This window comes from Thunnus maccoyii, chromosome 16 (assembly GCF_910596095.1).
Source record: "Thunnus maccoyii chromosome 16, fThuMac1.1, whole genome shotgun sequence".
NCBI classification, from domain to species: Eukaryota; Metazoa; Chordata; class Actinopteri; order Scombriformes; family Scombridae; genus Thunnus; species Thunnus maccoyii.
This window is the reverse complement of record NC_056548.1, coordinates 12691331-12713687: the sequence shown is the minus strand read 5'-3', so window position 1 is coordinate 12713687 and position 22357 is coordinate 12691331. Positions and strand designations below refer to the sequence as shown.

General features: G+C 39.4%; 1 protein-coding gene across 20 annotated transcripts in view; it reads left to right on the top strand.

The window, feature by feature from the left end:
- meis2a (Meis homeobox 2a) overlaps positions 1-22357 on the top strand; it is a 195429-nt gene that overhangs the window by 88901 nt on the left and 84171 nt on the right. For 12 of the 20 annotated variants that reach the window (XM_042388080.1, XM_042388084.1, XM_042388079.1 and 9 more), the window contains one exon: positions 13860-14053. The exons of 6 other annotated variants lie outside the window; for them this stretch is intronic. In XM_042388080.1, the coding sequence (XP_042244014.1) occupies positions 14009-14053 (45 nt within the window). In that variant the 5' untranslated portion in view covers positions 13860-14008. Of the gene's footprint in view, positions 1-6163; positions 6272-13859; positions 14054-18299; positions 18386-22357 lie in introns of those variants that run through there. 2 more of the 20 variants (XM_042388081.1, XM_042388086.1) reach the window with 2 other exon arrangements.

Below are 22357 nucleotides of genomic sequence, written 5' to 3'. Positions count from 1 at the left end.
ACAACTTCACAGCTCACCTGATGCTTGTGACCTTGCTGAGAACCAAATCACATCTCACTTTGTGCAACACATCCTCTGCCTTATGAACAAGAGGGAAAAGAGTGTGAAATTCTTATTTAGTTAATATAATTGGCTGTAAGCATACGTCTTATGTAATTTAGAGGTAAACTTTAGGCTTTATTCTCTATATATTGTCATTGCATTCTCCCTCGTTGCACAACAGCGCCATGAACTTCTGCTCTGCTTGACTTTCACCATGTTATTATCTTAATTGTGAAGGCCATTCAGTGATGTGGGTGCTACGGCAGCTTTGAAGGGATTGCTAACCCCATTATTAAGGCTTGCGTGGTGCATCGTACAGGAGATAATACACGTATTGATCGACGACCACCAGCTCATCTAAATTGTGCTCACTTGTTACAGTACAAAAGGCAGCAAGAGCAGATCCTTCTCATCACCCTCCCCAATGTCAATTCACAGGACGAGCAATGGAACGAGCATTATCCCCACTTCCTGAGTTGGAGGGGGGGAGATGATAAAAACTTTTTGATTAAGGGAAGGGAATGTTCTATTTCATTCTGACTCGGGAAGCAGCAGAAAGAGCGGAGGATTAATCTTAAGGCCGTCGTTTTACTGCCTATCCCCACTCCTGTCTCAGAGCTGAAGAAGCGCGAGTGAATAATGGGGTGTCCATCAGCCGTGGGCTCAAGCCCAGATTGGGATTTTCTCTAGGGATAATACAAAGCAGGGCGACAATTGATGATTCATAATGTACAGTTTTAGCCTGGCGATAGCACCAGCTATTGTGGCGGGGTTGGCATTAGTATTACAGTATCTCCCAATGAGGTGTTCCCGCCTGACAGCAATCTTTGGAAGTGTTCTTCTGCTGAGGATGGGAGAATCATGAGTTTATAAATATGGATATAGAGAATCATATACTCTGTAATTCAGATATGTGACAAAATGCACTTTTAAGTCGTCTGAAGAACCATCTTCATTCAGTCATACATGCACAGTGTAATGTTTAAGAATCCTTTAAAAGGAAGGGAGGATCCAGATATGGCAGCATCCAGCTATGGCAGGAACCACTGAGGAATAATGGCACCTTGTTATGTTCACTTACTTAACTCTCTCATTATGTACACATGCAGCTTTACACTGAACCGAGAACAGTCCTGCTAACAAAGTTGTCTGGCTCTCCAGTCATGTGAGCAGCACCTGTCGTGTCAGGGAGTGGAGGCTGAGGCGGCGCTGGGGATCCATGGAAGGGACGCTATCCATCCGTGGTTCCATTTGATATTTAATTTAGACTTTTATGAGCCTTAGAGGATGGGCCATGTCATTTTTCTCTCCCAGGCTCTCTCTATAGGGATGGAGGATAAATTCCCTCCATCCGTGCAGCAGCCTAACCAAGGATTCCTCAGATTTATAACTGTATGTGATAGTGGTGATGCTGGTAGCAGACAATGACTGGACCACATCCAGCACATAGCAAATGGGTCTCTGTTCAGGTCATACCTGCTCTAACTTGGACAAAACTCTGCATAAAGATGCACATATTCATAGCAGGTTTTTGTAGTTGCTATAAAAGTTGACTATGGACATTATTACAGTGGCTTTATATCAGTTAGAAAGAACTGTCATGATGATGTCATACCTGGCGTCCTTAGAAGAACAATATTCTCATTTAAAAGCAGCAGAACAAAATCAATTAATTTAGCATTAATCAACAGAGTTAGTGATATTACGCATACATGTTTTTTATTTCCATGAGTTATGGATGGAGTAAAATAGGCGATATTCTGAGAGGGTAATTTTAAGGACCAGCAACGAGTTTTATAAACTAATCCTCTCCTAATGGTCTGTTTTAACGTAATTTATAGCTTCATTCATTACCCCTTTTGTATTAGTAATTATTTCTAAAATACCAAAGAGCCATCTTTTCTTTCCTGGTTCTTCTCAGGCTCTGATTTATCGCCTCGGCTCTGGCCTGATGCTGTCTTCCCAAGGTGTGACATTTCAAAATATTTATAGCTCTGGCACATTAAAGGCCTTCCTTTGAAGGTGACCGACCGCTCTTCCACACCAGTGTAATTAATAGAATCTCAGCTTGTTCGCCCTGTGTTATTTATCCACTGCATTCTGTTGAAACACTATGGAAAACAGCGAGATATTGGCTCTGCTACCTCCGCTCATAAACAGACATTTTACATCCGCCGGTTCCAGGATGCAATGAAGCGGGGGGCGATAGGGAGACCGTTCTCCGTCAAAGCCCCAAAAGTTTAATATTTTATTGATTAGATCTAAACCTTCTGTCCAAAGAGGCAATTAAAATTCAATTAAACTGACTGAAAGCATCATATTAAATTTCATCTCTTTATGAGCTCCAAGATAATGCTGGAGGACAAGACTTGGATATAATCACACCCTTTTTAGATTATATGATCCTGTTCATTCACAATAAAAGTGACACTTTTAGGTATACTTTGAATATTTCTTAACTATAACTTTCTAATGAACACATTTTATAGCCATTAAATCAACTATTATTAGGTATTGTAATAAAGAGACATGGCTGCTTTTTGTTCTGCACACCGCTTGAGGAAAGAGTTAGTTGTGTCCAATTTTTACCTGCAGGTAAACCAAATGTCATCAAACCAGAAAAATATTAAAGAAACAGAAGACACAAATAGATTTAGCATGTTTATTACAACCTCCATCATGCTTACCAACATCACACTTGGGTAACAAGTAAGGCGGCCTAAAACTTTTGTTTTATTGAAGTGCACACATAATGATAAAATATAATATAATAATAAATATTATAATAATATGTTTTGTTTTAAGTCTGTCTTCAGAGTGATACTCTTTGTAGAAGGATACAGCTTTATTTTCATGTAGAACACAGCACAGCCTGGACAAAAGTGTGAAAAATATTTTTTAAAAACTGCATCCAACACATCTTAATTCTAACAAAAACATTTATTTATGTCTGATTAAAAAAATAGTGCCAGGACACATGTCGTTTCTCCATCATATTCTTTTTTTTTTCTCCCCTCAAAGGTCAGAGGTCAGTGCTAAGCCACAGCAAGACCATTGATCCTTCAGCATCCACCGCAGTAAGCAGGCTATTTAGATGTACACAGAGAGCAGTGTGGGAGACTGAGAGAGGTTGTTATTACTGAGTGGCTCTCTGTTTCCCCAAGACTGTTTGCTCTGTGAGATTATTCTCTCCAGCTCCCCGAGCATCCTGGCTCCTGCCTCTGTGATAAAGATATTCATTTACCTGATATGAAAATCTTGTTCATGCTGATCCCAAATGACTCCAGATAATAGAGGAAGAAAGCGGGGAGGTGAGAGGAGGTAGCAAATGAGGATAGAGGAGGGTGATGGGAAGGGAGAGTGGCTGGAAAGAATGACATGAAATATTAATACGGTCTGAGCCAATGTGACACCTAAAGTTTGCATGATAGCAAAATAAGGCTTTGCATCAATTGTGAGTCTGAGATTTTTATTGATTTGTGGAGAACCCATTGCCAACACTTGCAAGTCAGTTGAAGTGGAGATCATACGTTTCTCATAGGTTTTAATGTGTTTGTCTGTTAGTGATGCCGCTGTTCATGACATGTGTATGTTCTTGACTATACCAAGGAGTTTTCCACTGTACACATCCTCCCCTTTGTGCTAATGATGAGATTCACATCATTTTAACTGCCTCTGAACGAGGAGGCTTGGCATCCATCCACTAACTCTTCTGCTGGGTTGAAGTAGAGAGATAGATGCTGAGAGACGAGAAGAAGAAAAAAAAAATTAAATGTGTCCTCTCAAATGCATCCTTGTGGTTAAAAAGGATAAGATAGTCACTCCTCCTCATCGTGTAGCCAGCCTGTCTTCTCTTGCTTTATTTTGTTTGAGTATATGGCTCACTCATCTCAGGTTTTATTGTCTCTATCTCGGGGAGTGCTGCGTTCCCCTATAACACGGTCACCATGTGCGGCACATCAGGCAAGTTCTTGATTCTGTACTCAGTAATTTAAAGCCTTTATGGAATTGCAATTTCAGGGCTCAGTGCTTGTTTTTCTAAAATGTACTCAAGGAATTAGCTACTCCAGCCACAAATCAGTTGAATTTATGCACAGTTGTAATACACTTTATGGGCTCATGGTACATTGCTTCAAAAACAGCATATGTGAAATTATGATAAATATAATGAGGGTTTTTTTTTTCTTCCCCTCTCGCCTCTTTCTGTCCCTCACCCTCCTTCTCTCACTCTCTCTCTCTCTCTCTCTCGACTGTGAGAGAGAAGGATGTGAAGCGTGTTTACTTACCCCATACAATACATTTAATGTCTTAGTAAGGGCCGCCAACAAAACCTGATTAATGTCCTCATCTCTTTTATTAAAGATAAGAGTGGCACTGCAGTCAGGAGATAGAGAGAGTGCCATAAATCTCAGGCAAAATGAGCAGTCAAATAATCACTCATCGGAAATGAAATCTACATACATTAACACTCGCAGACATTCTGCTGTGAATATAAACACAGGGCTACAGGCGATGAAGCCGGCTCCATTTATCCACATACTCGCGGTTAGGGGGAGGTAAAGGTGTCTGGAGAGGTTGAGCTCTCAGCTGGTGATGATGTTTAAGGGGGTCCTGTCCTGCTAAGCTACAGCCCACCAGACTAACCATGTGTCCAAGGAAGCAGACGCACCATCATTAGGGCAATGGATAAGTTGGATGGCAGAGGCAATTAAGCATCACCCTGAATAGGACATAATGTTGATCCATCCCTATGATTAATCAAGGCATGCATTAGACAGTGATGGGCGACCCTGTGCCTTTGTGACAAAATGATTCTTCATCCCGTGTTTGGGGATTGGGATCCTGAGGTCCCTAATGCGCCTTAGAGGCGCCCCAGTGAAACCCCGTCATTTATTCTGTTTCTGTCCCTGACAGCTATCAACCTGTCTTCTGCCAGCGAAGGAACATTATCTGAACTCCCAAGGCGGTTAGCGACAGAGACTAAGCTTATGAGTGGTGGTAGCACACAGGCAGATATGTAAAGCAATGAATATGCTTCCTTTCTTGTGTACTATCGCAATCAATGTCAATCCAGGTACATGACGTGCATGCATTCCTATACATGTACATACTGCAGACACAACATATAGTAGATGCATGCAAGCGTGTATTTACACATACACATGTGCTGCGGACATGTATGCACACATGCATGAAGCCATATATAAACACACTGTTATGCATTCACCCCTAATAGGGAGCCACATGTGCTTTTTCCTTCTCACACACATCACGGAGGCCTCCCTGTGACAGATGTCATATGTTGTGATTAAAAACTTATGGAGAATTAAAAACAAATGCACAATGCACTATGACTGCTCTTTGTTTTGGTGTCAATCATAGCTTAATCAAAATGAGCTTCTTTTTTTTTCTTTTTCATTCACTCATTCTCTCTACTATGGCATCTGGCAGGGACTGGCTGACAAGGTGTCTTTACAGGGGAAATGACAAGGAATGGATTTTCCATGTTTGATAAAAGTCGTACACAAATAGTGGGAGTGTCAAACCACTTCATATGGAGTTGTGCAAAGTATTGCAGCTCTACTCAAAATATTGACAGCGATGCATGGCAGCGTCAGTGGTCTTACTGTGATGATGACATGCTTGCAAGCTGATACTGTACATGTAGCTCATAGACACAAAGCACATTTATGGTTGTTAGTCTTTCAGTATTAGTCACTCATGATTGAAACACTATGTTGTATTTAGTTTTTGTTTAACTCTGCAGTCTTATTTTTTATAGTACATTCACCCTGTGACCCTTAAAAATAGGGAGAGAATATGACATTCAAATCTTTTTTAACAGCCAAACTTTTATCATTTACTGTGATACAGGACTATAATTCGCCCATTATTTCTTATCTTAAATGTGTAAGACATCCAGTTGTTGTACTCTGCAGTTTTCTGCCTCCATCTCTGTATTCTCCCTCTGTCCATGGTTACCTATTCACCTGTGCTGCTGGATCATGAGAATGTCATTACCTCCGTCATTGAGCCAAGGCATCTAAGAGCCTTTTAACCTGGAGCAGGCCTGGCTGTGCAGCCCTGTGCTGATGGTACAATATGCTCCTTGTTATTCTAGGATCATTGACGCTGAAGCCCTGGCAATCAAGTCAGTTTCGTTGAAGCTCATTGGCTCAGTGGGGTCTCATCTCATCTGCGAGCGTGGAATGAGGAAAGGAGTGTTCGGGTTAGTTGGGTCGTTAGGTAGAAATTCTTTGATAATGGTGCATGTTACATTAGAGCCTTACAAACCAAGGATAAGTGTTTCAGAGTCTGTGTAATGTAATTTACAGAATGGTTATGGTAGATAAGAAATTGTGTGAAGTATGGAGATGAATAGTTCCTTATTAATCTATTCTACACTCATCACATGCTATACAGGCAAGACACACTAGACACGAATAGATTCATACATTTCAAGACACTTTTATTGCAAATGATATATGGATAAAAGTATCTTTTCAAATTGCAAACCCAATGCAGTTAGTGGAAGGGTGTGATTGTTAGTGCTATCATCTTGTTTAAAACAATTGTCCAAACAATGGCTAATTTCATGTTGCATTAATAAGACATTCATAAATGGCCACTAGTTGTGAGCAATCTCTCAGCATTAACAGGAGCCTGATGAAATGTAGATCCATGATGAAATGGAAACAGCTGAACAGCTGAGGCTGAGGCTAACTGCAGCCACCAGATTCCTCTCGTATGGAAGTGGTGTGACATTTTATCTTGTTCTCTGTGAGACCAGCATCAAAAGTTTTCATGCAATGTGGTGCAACTGCAGTTGAACTGTACATCAGTCTTAAATATTTATAATTAATAATCATGAATGATTAATAATTGTCATTCTATGGTAAATCCAGAAAAATAAGCTCCTGATAAATCAAGGTACTTTAATTAATGCAAAAATCACACAATAATTCAACATTATGGGACGTCCTGGTACCCTAATAGTTAACAATGTCCCCAGTTTGATTCTAGCTAGCCACCTTTGTTGCTTTTCTTAACCGTCACTCTCCCATGTTTTCTTGACTATCTCCACACAAACAAATAAAGGCAAAATGGCAAAAAAATAAAGGTGAAAAATAAATTAGATAAAATAGAAATTTTTCATGCTCCTTAGTTGTATCAAATTCAGATTATTTGAACTTTTTGCTACTGAATTCTTGCAACAGCCAATCAAATCACTATATCATGTCACATGACTTCCAGTTAGGTTTTGGGTAGCTACTATACTACGATCAACAGATAACCATGAAAATCTAGTAGTTTCAGTGTTTGTTGGTTAATATTGTACTGAAGTGTATAAATTTTGTTTTACGTAAGGTATACAAGCTAAAATGTCAGCTGGTATTATCTTAAAGGGGATGTATCATGCACATTTCCATATCTATATTTAAATCCTGAGGCTCTACTGGAATATCTTTGCATGATTTACAGTTAAAAAAAATCTTTATTTATCTTATACTGGTAATGCAGCCCCTCAGTTCAGCCTCTGTCTGAAACAGGCCGTTTTAGCTTTAAGGCCCCCATTCTGATGAGCCCACTCTGTTGTGATTGGTTAGATCCTGGAGGCTGCCCCTCTGCAGACTTTCAGTGGCTCTGGAGGCTTCGCAAACAAACAGTACACTGTAAAGAATTTCACTATAAAATAATGCTAGCAAAGACGCCAGCATTTTACTCTTATTTTACAGTGCATCTACTGTAATTTATTTTAACTGTATATTACCATATATTGGATTACAGTATATGACAGTAGGATAACTGTGGGTTTTATTGTAATTTAACAGTGCATGCCAGCATGTTACTGTTTATTTACAAAGGGTAATAAAATCTGATACTTTTGCATTTAATTCCTATAAATGCCCACAAATTAAACAAAAGTAGACAACACCAGAGAATACACATTCAATAAAACATTTCTGTAGTTTATTACAAGTCCTCAATCATTTGCACAGCTGACTTTGTAAGACTAATAATATTTGAAACATTTGTATTAAAAAAGTAACAAGGTCCTGCATTACCATATTTGGAAGAAACTGTCTCCACTAAAATAATTAATGACAGGCTTTACTGAACTCATGAGCATAACCTCAGACGCTGAATTAAAATAGCATCAAGAACAGTGTAACAGAACTGCATTACAGCCAAGCTTGGAATCAAGTCCTTTGCACATGTAAATCTGAACTCCATGACAGTGAAAGTGAAAGGGAGAAAGAGAAGAGAGGGAGAAAGAGAGCGAACTGGTAGAGGGGACTTGACTGCAGCATTTGGTTGCTATCACCGATGACGAGGGCCTAGATGAAGTCCCACTCAAAGTCCAGCAAGTTCTTCAATAGTATGGCAACATGCAGGTTGACACTTGCATCTGTTTTTTGTACCACCTTCCCGGTCCTTTTGGAAATAACCTTTCCATGGGTGGCCTTGCTACCTCTTTCCGGATATATACTGATGAACTATCTTTGAATGAATTCCAGGGTTTTGGAGGCCTCGTCTTGATACTTAAGGTGGAAAATGTAGAACACTGCAAACAGTGCAGCAAGTCCTGACACAAAGGTTGGCTGAATGCCCTTATAGACCACGTGCCTCTCGATGCCGATCATCCACTGGCTCTTTGTCATGGGCTCATTACCTAGCAAAATGAGCCGAGGACTGGCTGGTAGAGTGAACCTTCTCTCAACATCACTGTATGTGGCAGACACCTGAAAAGTCAAGAGAAAGTAGAACAAAATAATAATAAAAGGTATAGTTATAGTACATGTACAATCAGAAGTCATTTATCAATCACTGGTTAATACTCAAATCAGTAAGAATCATCAGCCCATCTTGGCTCTCACCAAAATAAGCCATAAGAAGCTGAACTCCCAAACAGTGTATTCTGTCAATGGATAATAGTCAAGTAGTTTTTCCAGTAGTAATTCCAAGACTGTTTAGGGACCCCAGTATGCAGAAATATTCAAATACACCATTTTTAGAATAGCCGAAAATAACAAATTTATACTGCATGCAAAAAACTGCATGGTTTTTGCCAAAAATTGCATGGGATTAGCATAACGTGGGCATGTCTGTAAAGGGGAGACTCTTGGGTACCCATACAACCCATTTTCATTCAGGTATCTTGAGGTGAGAGCAAGGGACCCCTTTGAAAATGGACACACCAGTTTTTCCGTCGCCTAAATTTAGCCTAAATTTAGCCTAAATTTGTAGCATTATTTAGCCCCCTTCTCGACAAGCTAGCATGACATGGTTAGGTATGCCTTAGGTATAGTTTCACATGATACTAGTATACACTATAACAAATTTCTCTGTAAAATTACAGTAAACTACTGGCAGCTGTAGTTGCCAGCATTTTACAGTTTTTTTTTAGTATTACTACCGTAATTTACTTTAACAGTTAATTGCTGTAAAAATCATAACAGTATTCTGCTGTAGACTGTGATGAACAGTTTCTTATTGTGAATGTTACAGTAAACAAATGAAAAGTTTTCTTCTTATTCATATTATAATATTTATATTATCCTGAGCTGCCAGCAAAACTTAGTCTTGAGTCTAAACAGCAACTGCTTTACAAACTACTGTTTAAAAAAAATATAAAAGCACAAATAAACAGATTGAAGGAAAAACAATTTGTAATGCCTTCAAATGTCTTCTGCTATAACTGGCTCACAGCTCACTGAGTGAGAGGGAACCAAAAATGAAAATCGAGCACAAAGTGAGAGATAGAGAAATGAAACGACTGAATGGGAGATATAAACATTTTACACAAGAAGGAAACGTAACTTCCCTTTATGAAGTGATGTCAAATTCCTCAGAAGAGCGGTGCTGAGGATTCACTGTGAGATTTCCTGTCTTCTTCAGAATTACTTTCCCCAGCTGACCATAGTTCCCCTCTCAGGGTTAATCACAATGAAAACAACATGTACTAAATCACCTATTATGTCCCAGGTTTTAGCATTGCTTGGCAACAAACTACAGTATATTTGCAGCAACCTACAGCTGAGAAACACACACTTGAATTGAGCTAAGTTAACCAATATAACTATTCTGTCTTTTGGGGCCCAGCAGCAAACATATCTTAATCAACTTGGCTACATATATGAATAAACTACAATTGTTATGTGCTTTAGATAGTAGGCTATTATTAATTATGAAATTCATATGGGATAAACAAGGTGTAGGTATAAACCAGGCCGGAGTAACATTAATATTCACTGATGTTTAGTTCAAGAGAAAACAGTCATCCACAAATAATCTTTACACTAGACTTGCAAACAGCAGTGAGAATAATGTTTAAATACCATTTATTCAAACTTTTAACTGAAGAACACTACCTGAAAGAACACTCTCTTGTGCCTGTCAAGTGCTTGCTAAGATTATACCAATATAATGTTAGCAAAAATGAAACTTAGTCACTAATTGAGTAACCGGATGTACAAATGTAATTCTTTTTTCCCATTACGATGTTACTGACCTTTTGGTTTGATTCCACAAAGTAAGATGAACAATGACTATATGATGTCAATGGTTGCATGTGACTTCTGTCCCTCCATTACTGCAGCAGTGAAAATGAAAATACTGTATTTTACCATCAAATCTTACAGTAGCCTACTCTTAATGTCTGTTCTTGGTTTTGGCTCCAAAAAGCACCAAAATTTAAAGTATTTTACTGTATTTAGAGAGAACATACTTTATGGTTAGAATTTGGCTGTATTTTTACAGCAATTTATTACAGTGTATTCACTCTAGCTTTAAACCTGAGCCCACTACATTCTCTGAAAGAGAGTAATGCTGGCCGCAAGTGCAGACACGGATCTCTGAGGGTTTACTTTGCTATTAGCTAGCTAACGTCATTATGGCTAATCGAGCATGAGATGAATATTTAACAGTATTTTATAATTATTAAAAAATACAGTAAGATACTGTTGTAAATCCACAGTAAATTTACAGCAATTCATTACAGTGTAGGATTTCGCTTCTTTTTCTCATTCTTTACTCAAAATATAAACTTAAACTCAAATACATCTGTAAGTTCGAGCCCAAATTCAATCTGAAATATGTGAGTGCACAATGTGAACAACCTGTGGAATAAATGGCTGTTTGTGAGCATGCACGAACGAGCTGGTGTCAGTTTGATGGTGAAGTCAAGGTAACATTGCAAACGGAGCAATCAGAGCAGGCTGAAGCCTCAGAGCATTTTTACATATGTTCATCTCAAGTTTTGGAACTTTGTCTATGCTTAACACAGACATCCAACATCATGAAAAATAACAGAAAATCACAAATAGCATGATATGTACACTTTAACCATTAAAGAATGGGTTGTTCAAAGGAAACACCAACTCAACTGTTAGCAAAAAGCAGTGACGTTGGTTAGAGCGCTGATGCCCCCCACCACCCCCTCCCCATAACACACACAAACAGTTCGCTGATACTGTCTTCCTAACATGCTCGCTGTATGTTAGAGCGTGAAAAATTGTCCAGATATACTACGAGCGATGTCACAGCGCTGAGTCTGAGTGTGTGAGATGTTTATAAATGCACCGGACGAAGTGAAGGGACAGACAGCTGCTGAGTGTTGGGAGCTCTGGAGGAGAGCGCCGGGAACAGAGCCAGAGCTTCGGAACGAATAACACCTGTGAGTCACACCAGATTCTGCTCTGATCCGGAGCCATTTACTGGTGGGAGGAGATCTCAGTTTATTTTCTAAACTTTGAGCAGCGGCAACAGTGAGTGCTCCGTCTGTGTGTGTTTGTTAGCACATTTAGCAGAGCAGCAGTGTCTCTGTGGCTACTGGCTAGGCAGGCTAGGGCAATATGTGGACATTATATTGATATCGTGATATGAGACTAAATAAAGTCTTAGATTTTGGATATCATAATATCGTGATATGGCATAAGTTTGTGAAGTGTTGTTGCAGTAAGGTGATGTAGTTTTCTGAATGTACCAGACTGTTTTTAGCTGTTCTATTATTTGACTTTACCCACTTAGTCATTATATCGACATTATTTATATGTAGCAACGTCATCATGCAGAAACCTACGTCAGGTCACGATGGAAAAAGCTTATAGAAGGGCTTGGAAAAATGGCACTACTGGGAAGCTACAGAATGATATAAATACCTCAAAAAAACAAAAAAAATATTGGACCTGCCCTTTAATGCGAGAATGGCTTGCAAATTAGGGTGTTGTCTTGAAATGTTTTGCAACAGTAAAAATTGCATGAACTTCATGCAACATGCAACTCTCCACCACAGTTAGGTTGCATGTAGTTTTACCCTGTAACAACAGCTGACGTCGCCCTGCAACGTTTTACCATTACGATTAGCATTCTGTGTTGAGTTGTGTTGAAACCCTGAGCTTCCATGATTTCCTCAGCAGATTCTCTGAAGCATCTCCAGTTTATCCCTCTCCCTGTGGGATGTCAGCCTCTGAGAAAACGAGGGGGCCATCTCTGAGGAGGTGGCGTCACACAGCTGCCATAGCCCAGCAAAGCTCCTCGAGGAAAGACATGTTGTCAGTGCGCATTAATCATCGGGCCCACCATCGGAAACAGATTCCCTTCATAAGCAATTTCACTCATTAGAGTTCAGTGCTGATTTGCTGATTAGAGTTACACTGAGGCTACTACACTGTGAGGGAAGGAGAAGAGAGCAGGAGTGAGAGAAGGGGAGGAGGGAGGGAGGGATGGATGGAGGAGAGGGGGAGAGAGGGTCTGACACATTTACAGTGATGTGAAAGCTGAGATGTTGATTAATGTGCATTGTTCCTGTCACATAAACTGAATAAATAAATATCAAACAAAAGCAGAGGGAGAGACTCGTTTACAAACCAGGAAATGAAAGTTCCATTTAGTTAGGGAGTAAGACAGACTAGGATGACAGTCTGTAGACATGACTGTAAACAAGAAATCACCACAGTGTAAGTCAAGGCCACGTGTCCGCATGCACAAAGCATCTGGTGTGGCTGTTTCAAGCTTTCCTTAAACTCACTCCATTCAAGTCTGTGTGACATAGACAAAACATTAAGAGGAGCCAGTCCCTCTGAAATCCACCATTGTGATAAGTGGACTCCCTGGGAAACATGACATGCTTCAATCAGCTCTTGAAAGCCTGCGGTCTGTGATTGGTTTCAAAATACTTACAATCCAAACAGGGTTAAAAACACATTTAAAAATAACATTACAGAATTAAAACCCATCCAGCAAGTGATGCATGCTGATAACAGAATATTCCATATTCATCCCTGTTTAGGTCATATTTAGGATTGGGCTGTGTATATTGATTTTCACATCCCATTCGCAAACACCCTTGTTTACATAAATAAACAATATTCTGTTTGCTGCCATGGAAACAGAGTTTACACAGTCCACAGAATCACCATTTAATGGAGTAAGATGTTTACATACCTCAGAATGCTGGCTAATAATGGCATAGCTCAGCTGTCATATTCTCGTTTCTCATAACTGGGATATGTGTTTATCTGGGCTATTGGGAGTGGAAGATGGTGTTTACAAGCTACAACTCTTAAATGTAACACTTTTGTATGCCAAGTGATTTCAGAATATTAATGTGAACAGGGCTCCGGTGATAATCCTCTGGCAGTAATAGATATAGATTTTTTTTAAAAACATCATTATTCTATATTATGTTTCAATTTATTTCTAGATTTTTTTTGACCTGAAAACAAAACCGTGACTGCAGCAGCAAAGTATAATTAATACAAACTTAACAGACTGAATCTATTGTTAAACAGTGTCAACTTTGCATCTTGTTTCAGTTTCATCCCATCCATTACATCCTCTCAGTCAAGGTCCCTACGTGACCCCCTTGCCAGTCATTGGATCATCTGTTTTAGGGAGCAGCAAACATCCGAGGCCATCTGAACCTTTCCTGTGGAGTAGAGCCAACGACCGCATGACTTAATAAATGGTGACAAACATAAGCCAGAGCTCACATCAGCAACATTACCAGGTAACAGAGACACATGAGCACCAAGTTGAACCATATAAATGGTCACTACAGGTTTTATGTGTTTATATGTACGTGTGTATAACTTACACCTCATCTGTCAAGCCGGCATCATATCTGTTCTTTGATCACATTCAAATGATCTTTGGCGTGTGATTATTCTCTGACTGGGTGTACAGATACACAGCCTGCACTAATTAGGCGTTATTTTGTCAGGTGAGCGATGGCTACCGATACACCCCTCTGTCATTTTCTTCAAGAGGAAATGCACTCGTGCAGGAATTCCTCCGTCTGCTTCCCTCAGCTCCTTTTTATTTTTTTCTCCTTGGTTTTGCAGATTTCTCCGTTGGCCCCGGCAGCCTGGGAGAAGTCGTTTTACAGTTCAATCAGGAATTCTAATAAACTGACCTGTGCTTTAATGACTAATTCATTGTCTCCTTTACTACCTTCATGGGTATAAAGCGGATTAATGACTTGAGCAAGGTTAAAAACAGTACCACTGTGCTTTTCCTTCATCTATTATCAATCATCCTTTAGATTCTTAAGAGAGCAACGGAAATTGAAAAAAAATTAGTAATCCTTTTGATGGATGATAGCATAGGTAGGAGTGTATGTGCAAGATATAAGTGTGGCTATAGCATTAAGGGAAATGGCATGATAAGTAGTATCACATGAGGAGCTTGCATTTCAGGATGTGCCACATATATGGAGCAAACTGTAATGCTGTATGACAGGAGCATTATCATTTTGTGACAACAAAGCCACCACAGTTTTAGCCAACCCGAGCGAGGAAAAGAAGTCATATTTTTGATTATCCTCTCAACAGTGGACCCATAAATACCTGTTATCAAAATGGCCCAGAGACATAATCTCATATATTGCACTTCATAGTGCTTTACAGTACAAAGGGCTTTTAGGAAAAAACTCCAAAGAAAAAAGAAAAACTCCACTGCAGTTTAGAGAAGAGAGGTTAAGAATTCCACATGAGTTGTTAAACTTCTTTGACAGTTTCTTTACTTTTCTTTGCACTGTACTTCTTTCTTGTTGTTCAGAAAATCCCATGGAAGAGGAGAGAAATGAAAAAAACAAAACAAAAAAAAACCCAAAGGGGAGGCAAAGGGGAATGGCAAGGAAAAGGGAAGAGGCTGCGTCTCTTTGTTTACCATTCTATATTCCCATCACACATATGTACGCCTCTGCTGCATCTCTGGGCTCTTCCCATTCTTGGCCCAGTCATTTCTGACAATGTTAATGATTTAGTGGAAAGCCCTCCACAACGGATGATTTGTGACATGTAGGAAGGCTTGGAACGGGGGAGGACGGGGCAGGTTTCTGTGGGGAGTGTTTGGGATCCAGGGATGCCTTGAAGATGGTGATTCATTATATTTAAGACAAGTGTGACATCCTACTTCAAGGAGGCAGCACACATGTATGGAGGGGGAGATTTTTTTTTTCGGGTGGCCAAAGTGGGGAGGGGAAGGTAAGTACAAAGGAATGCCTCAGTGTTTTTGGAGATGACATAGGAATAGTAGGCAGGCATATGGAGACGGCAGACTGGAAAATAATGGGTAATGGAGGAATTTAGCCTCAGGCTATGTGCCTGCTTTGCCTACTTCTGTATAACTAGTATATTTATAATTCAAATACATACCTTTAATAATTAACAACCAGTGAATATTAAAGGAGAATGCAGGATATCTTTTCTACAGATGGAGTCAGGTGAAAAATAGTATTAAATTTCAAATTTGACAACAGCACAGAACAAAGGACGGAAGAGCGAAAACAAAAAGTTGGCTGCCATTTGTGGCCAATTTTTATCTCGAGCTCGCGCAGTAAACAAAAGCGGTCTGTGCCTGAGTGTGACGTTTATTTTTTCACACGTGGAAGCGAAAGAAAATTATCTCAATGTCGCTGGGTTAAAAAATATTTGTGTTCGTTATATTTACATTATAGTTAAAGGACATTCAATCACTGGCTGCCTGTACATGTACAGTAGGCTCATTGTTTCTGAGTTTCTCCTGGTGAATCATACCATAAGCCAGTCAGGGGCAACTCCCTGGAAACTTTAGTGTACAGTTACACAAGCAAACATCTCACTGATTTTCTAGCAGTTCCTCATTCGGTATTTGATTGTTGTCTGGAGTCATTGTGAACTTTTGCCACGCTCCAGTCATCAGCATAACAACACCAGGATTGGTCTGATGTTGACACCCTTTTTGTCTGGCCAAAATGTAAAACTGCAACGAGACACACACATCACAGAAAGAAACACACTATGACATTCATGTGACTGAGCGATAATCATCGACTCGCATTAAACACACACACACACACACACTACTCTGCATACAATTATGTGATTTCAGACACATTTAGGCTGAGGCAATTTGGAAATAAGAACTGTGTTACCAAACGCATTGAAATTCAGTGTATTTATGGAGAGCTCCTAGTGTGCCTTTTAAAATGAAAAATCCCAAAGGACAGTGTGTTTTGTAGTCTGTACACTAGTGGCACAAAAAAAGCTCTCATAGACTGTGTCAACCGATGTTATGCAAACACCAGAGTTCAACAAGAACCGATGCATTTGCATATTCTGGATCTGAAATGTGTTTCTCCTTTTTTTTTTTTTTTGTGCAGGCCCTGTTTCCATCTCTACTCTTTGATGTAGCTCATACATATTGACGACCCCGCCGAAGAAACCAACCATGTTAACTAAAGCATGAGCTCAATTTGTGCATCCTTTAAAAAAAAAAATGGAGCATTAGTTTGTCCCATTTATATTTCCAGGCTTAATTAGCAAGTGAGAGATTGGACAATTAGCTCATCCATGCTAATTGATTATAATATTACAACTTGGCGATGATAGGATGAACATAGACTCCTCGTTCCATATTTCTCTAAGGGATTGATAATATATACAATGCTTCTGTGTAATGAGGGTTTTAAAAGACCAAATCAGCTGGGGAAATTGTTAATTCAATTCCACTCAGATGATACTGAGTTTTTCAGGGCACAAATGAATTGAAGTGAATTGCAGGAATGCAGGGATCTTACAGAATGGCACTGGTCCTTTTTATTTATTTATTTATTTATTTTGACTCACGTCAACACAAATGATGTAGATCACTGGTTCATTTCAGTCAATGGCACAATAGGATGTGAACTCTCAAAGACCTGATCGTATCTAGGTCATTTCTCTTCCGCTCATAATTGAAAAGCTGTTTCTGTTTCATATCTGCAGCTTTCAGAAACGCAAATAATAAAAAAAAAATCCTCACATGCAGCTTCGGAGGGAGATATACAGTGAATATGGAAGCAATCTGAGTGTTGCTATTGCTTGTATAGGATTACACTTTCTGTCACTATTTTACTGTCCCGCTCCTTATCCAACCTCACGGTCACACAGGGCCAATTCTATCCTCAGTTTGTCCAGCGTGTGGAGTGTGAAGCTCAGGTACGCACCTCTAACCGCCACTCGCCGGTGGCCCCCTCTCGAGCTCCATCACGATGTGACAGTCTGTCACGAGCCGCAGGCCGCAGAGCTGTGCGGAGGGAGAGAGCTGCATGAATATGTGCTGATGTAGCTCACCTGGAAAGTCGCAGTAACAGGAAGTGTTCAAAGTTTCACTTTCCCTTAAACAAATATGACAAATTAAAGGAAACTTTTTGAGTTTTACAGCGGTCAAGGGCACTGCTTTTGATATTTAGCCTAGCAAAAAAGCTGTGATCTGTTTTATCTTTTAGCTCAGATGCCTTTTAGCCCAGATGTTAATTATGTATATTCTTAGGCAGCACTCGTGCTCTATTTGAGAATTATCGTTCTCTATTTCTCAAAAGACGTTTTTTATTGAGCACATCCCTGTTTTTTTTTTCTTCTTCTCCAGCCTCACCACACTATAAGAGCCATGTCTTGTCTCACATGTTCATCCTCAGGTGCAGCAAATAAAAAAAAAAGATAAGATTCATGTGTTAAATGCTGAAGTATTACACGTCTTTACTGTGCTTAATAATTAATAGCCCATCCCATCACCCTATGAATATTTACATGCAAAGTGTCCCTGGGAGCCTTCCATACGCCAGAGGGAGAGAAGCCTGTGTGTTTATAGCATTAAACACTCAAACATCGTCACCGAAAACCCCATTTCGCCTCCAACCATGAAAAACACTCACTAAAGCATTGCAAGCATTTTATTTGTTGTTGCACAATGTAACCTATTCAACTTCCATTTAGACGTGGCAAGTCAAATTACAGGTGCTCTTTCTGTGCCGAACTGAAATCCCAGGACGCCGCTTGTCGACTTCGAACGTGAGGGGAGCAGAAATGAGCTTTCTCAGGTATTGTTTCCAGAACAACAACATTGTTCATTTGAGATCACCTTCCACTTACTGTGTCAAAGTGTCAAAGGTCTTGTCGGCGCTGCCTCCCCCCCCCCCCCCCCAAAAAAAATCAAGGTATCTTTACGCAGCTAAAGATAATACATGGTATATTGAATTATTATTATCAATCCAGTGCTGTGGGAGAAAAAGGGTGTATGCTGGTATAAAAAAAAGTTTATTTGATACTGCACAACTGTAAAAGAGTAAAATAAAATATAGGATATAGAATAAACGCTGTATCAAAAGATTATAAACATTATATGACCGCTCAGCCTGCTTCAACATAACAACGCGCAGGAGGAAGAGCGCAATCAGATTCATAAATTTCCCACCTTTGACCCCAGAGAGAGACTCAGCAGGATGCAAATCAGGAAGGTCCGGGGATAGAGCAAAATACTCCTTGTTAAAGTTGCACTGCGGCCACCATAAAGGAGAGCACGAGCTAATAATGGACAAGGAGGGTATGTAATACAAATAAATACGCTGTTACTGGTGAACCTGGGCATGTTTGGCTCTGTTGCTCCCATTGGTGATATTTATCTAGGATGGGAAGGCTGAATGTTGTTGTTGCCTCTCTGCAGGTCCCCGAGCACTCAGATCTCCTCTCTGTCTCCTGTGTGGATAAGTAGTGGCTGCAAAGGCAATGCTGGTCTTTGATATTTCACTCCTCATTTGAATCAGTGGTCGCTTTATTTTACAATGCCAGGTAATTACCTGGGTACCTTGCTTGATCATGTGAACTCCTGCAGAACCAGATTGGAGGGAAGGAGGGAGAGAGTGAAGTAGGGAGGGGAGGGGAGGGGAGGGGAGGGGGGGAGAGAGCTGGGCTGTGGGTATAAGAGAGGGGATGGAAATGGGAACACATAAACAGGAAAAAAAAAACAAAAAAAAAAACACACAAACACAAACAAACCATCTGCATTTGTTTACCTGCATTGTTTTCTGCGAGTATTTCAAACAGATGGAGTCATGATGAAGACATGCACTGTGTTGTGTTAAGCAAGTGTGTTTTTTAAACATTCAGCTGTGGGGTTTTGTAGCAGGACTGTCCCGTGCTGTGAAGGCATGAGGTCACAGAAATGCATTTTTTTTTTTACCCAGAGAGGAGATACACTAAAGTTTATTACAACTCAAATGAACTGGTGTTGTGTCTCCTGGGTTCAGTTGTTAAATTAGACTGGTCACTGTGAGCTGTGTGTGTGTGTGTGTACATTTGTGTGTGAGTGAGAGAGATTATTCAATGAAAGCTTTTAGTGATGAGCTGGCTGTGTATGTCACGGTGTGCTGAGGCAGAAACATTCGGATAAAAAAAAAGCAACAAAATGAGAGAGAAGAGCAAACCCAAAGACAGTTTAAAATGTTTTAATTCATCAGGAAATCACCACTTGAAGAAGCAAATTTACATGAGAACAGAATACAAGTTGTTACAGTACATACATGATGTGGGCTAAAAGACTTTTATACATTTTGATAACAACATTCAAAACACAAAACTTGTGATTTATTTTATTTACAAGAGGAAGAAAAAAAATGCTGATGCTTAATGGGGTTAAACTCAGTGTTTCAAATGGTTGGATATGGAACCTTGTCAATGATGTTTATTGAAGAGGAGAGCAGTGTTTACTCTGTTGTGTGACTAGAATATCAAAACCCGTCACTCCATGTGAATGCAGCTGCGTTCAGGCTGACTGACTGAGCTCTCCTTGGAGGAAACCAGCAGCAGACAACTTGGGTTTGGCCCTGAAGTTTAACTGAAAGACTGTAACAGCATTTCTATAAAATAATAAAATACATATATATATATATCTAGCTCCTGAATCCACATATGGAATAAAAAATTAGCACTAAAGCATTAACTATAAAAGCATGTTTGATTATATAAAGAAATACACTTTTAGGTTCAAGACTCCCTCACTGATGTTTTTTTTCCCTTCTCACCTTTAATTAATTTTATGAATAAAGTTTTAATTGATGCAGATAGTTTTGTTTGATATTTTCAGCCTGAGTTTGGATGAAATATTTTTTTTTACAGCCACGTTTCATGTCACTCACGCACTTAACGCTGAATGCATTATTTCGGCTGTAGGCAAGTTTGCAGGCACTCGGAGGCAGAATGCTTTAAGTCTTCTGCAATTTTATCCCCTTCCTATCCTAATCATATTGAAACCATGAAAAAAAAAAAAAAAAAACCCTCCGCACTTTCACACCCTCCCTCCCTCCCTCCTTCCCCCCTCCATTCGCTTCCGCACTGGACAAACAACACAAGAGTGGAATTTACATTCATTTCAAAGTGCAGAGGAGAATTAAGACAGTTTAATAAAGGCTTAAACCGCTCGGGTTGTCTCTCCAGCGCCTAAAGCCATATTTCCTCTGATCAGCGGAGGAGGGCGACTTTATTGGACATGTTTCTATTTCCAAATCCGCATAACAGGCAGCGATGCATGTATTTCCTATAATGTAGATAAGGGAGAGAGGGTTTGATATGTAATAAAAGGTGGGTCTGTGCTGCCTGTTTAAGCCCCTTAAGCCTGATAAATGATGAGCGACAGAGGCACAGCAAGAGGGTCACCGCTATTAACTCCTCGGTTTCCCGGCCTCCACTTAAACTTCTCTCAATTACATGTGGTAATGTGGCTGGATACAGGCCTTATATGCTTCGATTTGTTCAATCTAACTGAAATATATCTCTATATATCTATATATATAGATAGATAGATATATAAGAAAAGGAAATCATAGCCAAATATTCACAGCGCTTTGTGAATGTTAGGGTGTCCCTATCAAGCCACGTGTTAGGGGGGAAATAGGGATTACTAACACATGCACACCAGATATTCTGGGACAAACACCCAATGCAAGCTCATTAAATCAGCATTTGGTGTATCCGCACAGGCGTTTACGACGGGCTCTAATCTCGGCGGTGACCTGCTCCAACTGTGTCACAGGCGAGCAGAGCAGAGAGGCTGCAGAGCAGGAGGAGAGTTTTTCTATGACCAACTATGGCTGGAAAATATTCCTCTTTTACATGTTAGGAAAACGCGCTTCGTTTTGAAATTCGTTTGGAAAATATCGCTTTGTAGTTTTACACCTGAAAATAAAGAATTTTATGGAGATGAAGAAGCATTTAAAAAAAAAAAAGAAAAGGTTATTTCACAGCGGTGATGTTTTATTTATATAATATTGGTTATTTTAACGCGCTGTTTTCCATTTCACAAAAACATGAATCCATTTTTTAGACTTTGCTTTAAGTTTAATTTAATCGTTTTATATATATATATATATATATATATATATATATATATATATATATATATATATATATATATATATTTTAACGTATAATAACACCTGCAACAGCAGTAAAATTGTACAAATTAAACCAATAATAAAACAATCACATAAACATCATATTTACAGTTATATATAAACCAGCGGATTAATTGTTAATTTCAAAAAATATCTAACTGATTTTGATTTATATGAAAATATGAAAATAAATTAGACGATAAAATAAATTTATGATATTTCTTGCGCACATAATTAAAGACAAACTTCGGCTAATAAAGGCCACATTTTTCTTGTTCGTGTGGAACAGTGACAAGTCTTATAACAGCGTCGATAAAAAAAAAATAGAAGGAACAAATGTCTGAATTACACAAGCTCACGCACACATTCAAATCTTCATATTGTTATATTTTTATATTGGCAGTCCTGTGGTGTCAAAAAATTAATTATTTGATTGCAAAGCCTTTGATTTGAATTTTAAAATACGATTTTGTTGTACTTTATGGACAGACTTTCGGCACATTTAGATGTTCTTTCGTGGGCCTTTTCTCATTTGTTGCAAAGCGCTCATCAAATCGGCCTCCGCTGCGGCCGCCAGGTGTCGCTAGAGGGCCACATATTTCTCATGTACCCCTCCGATTCTTT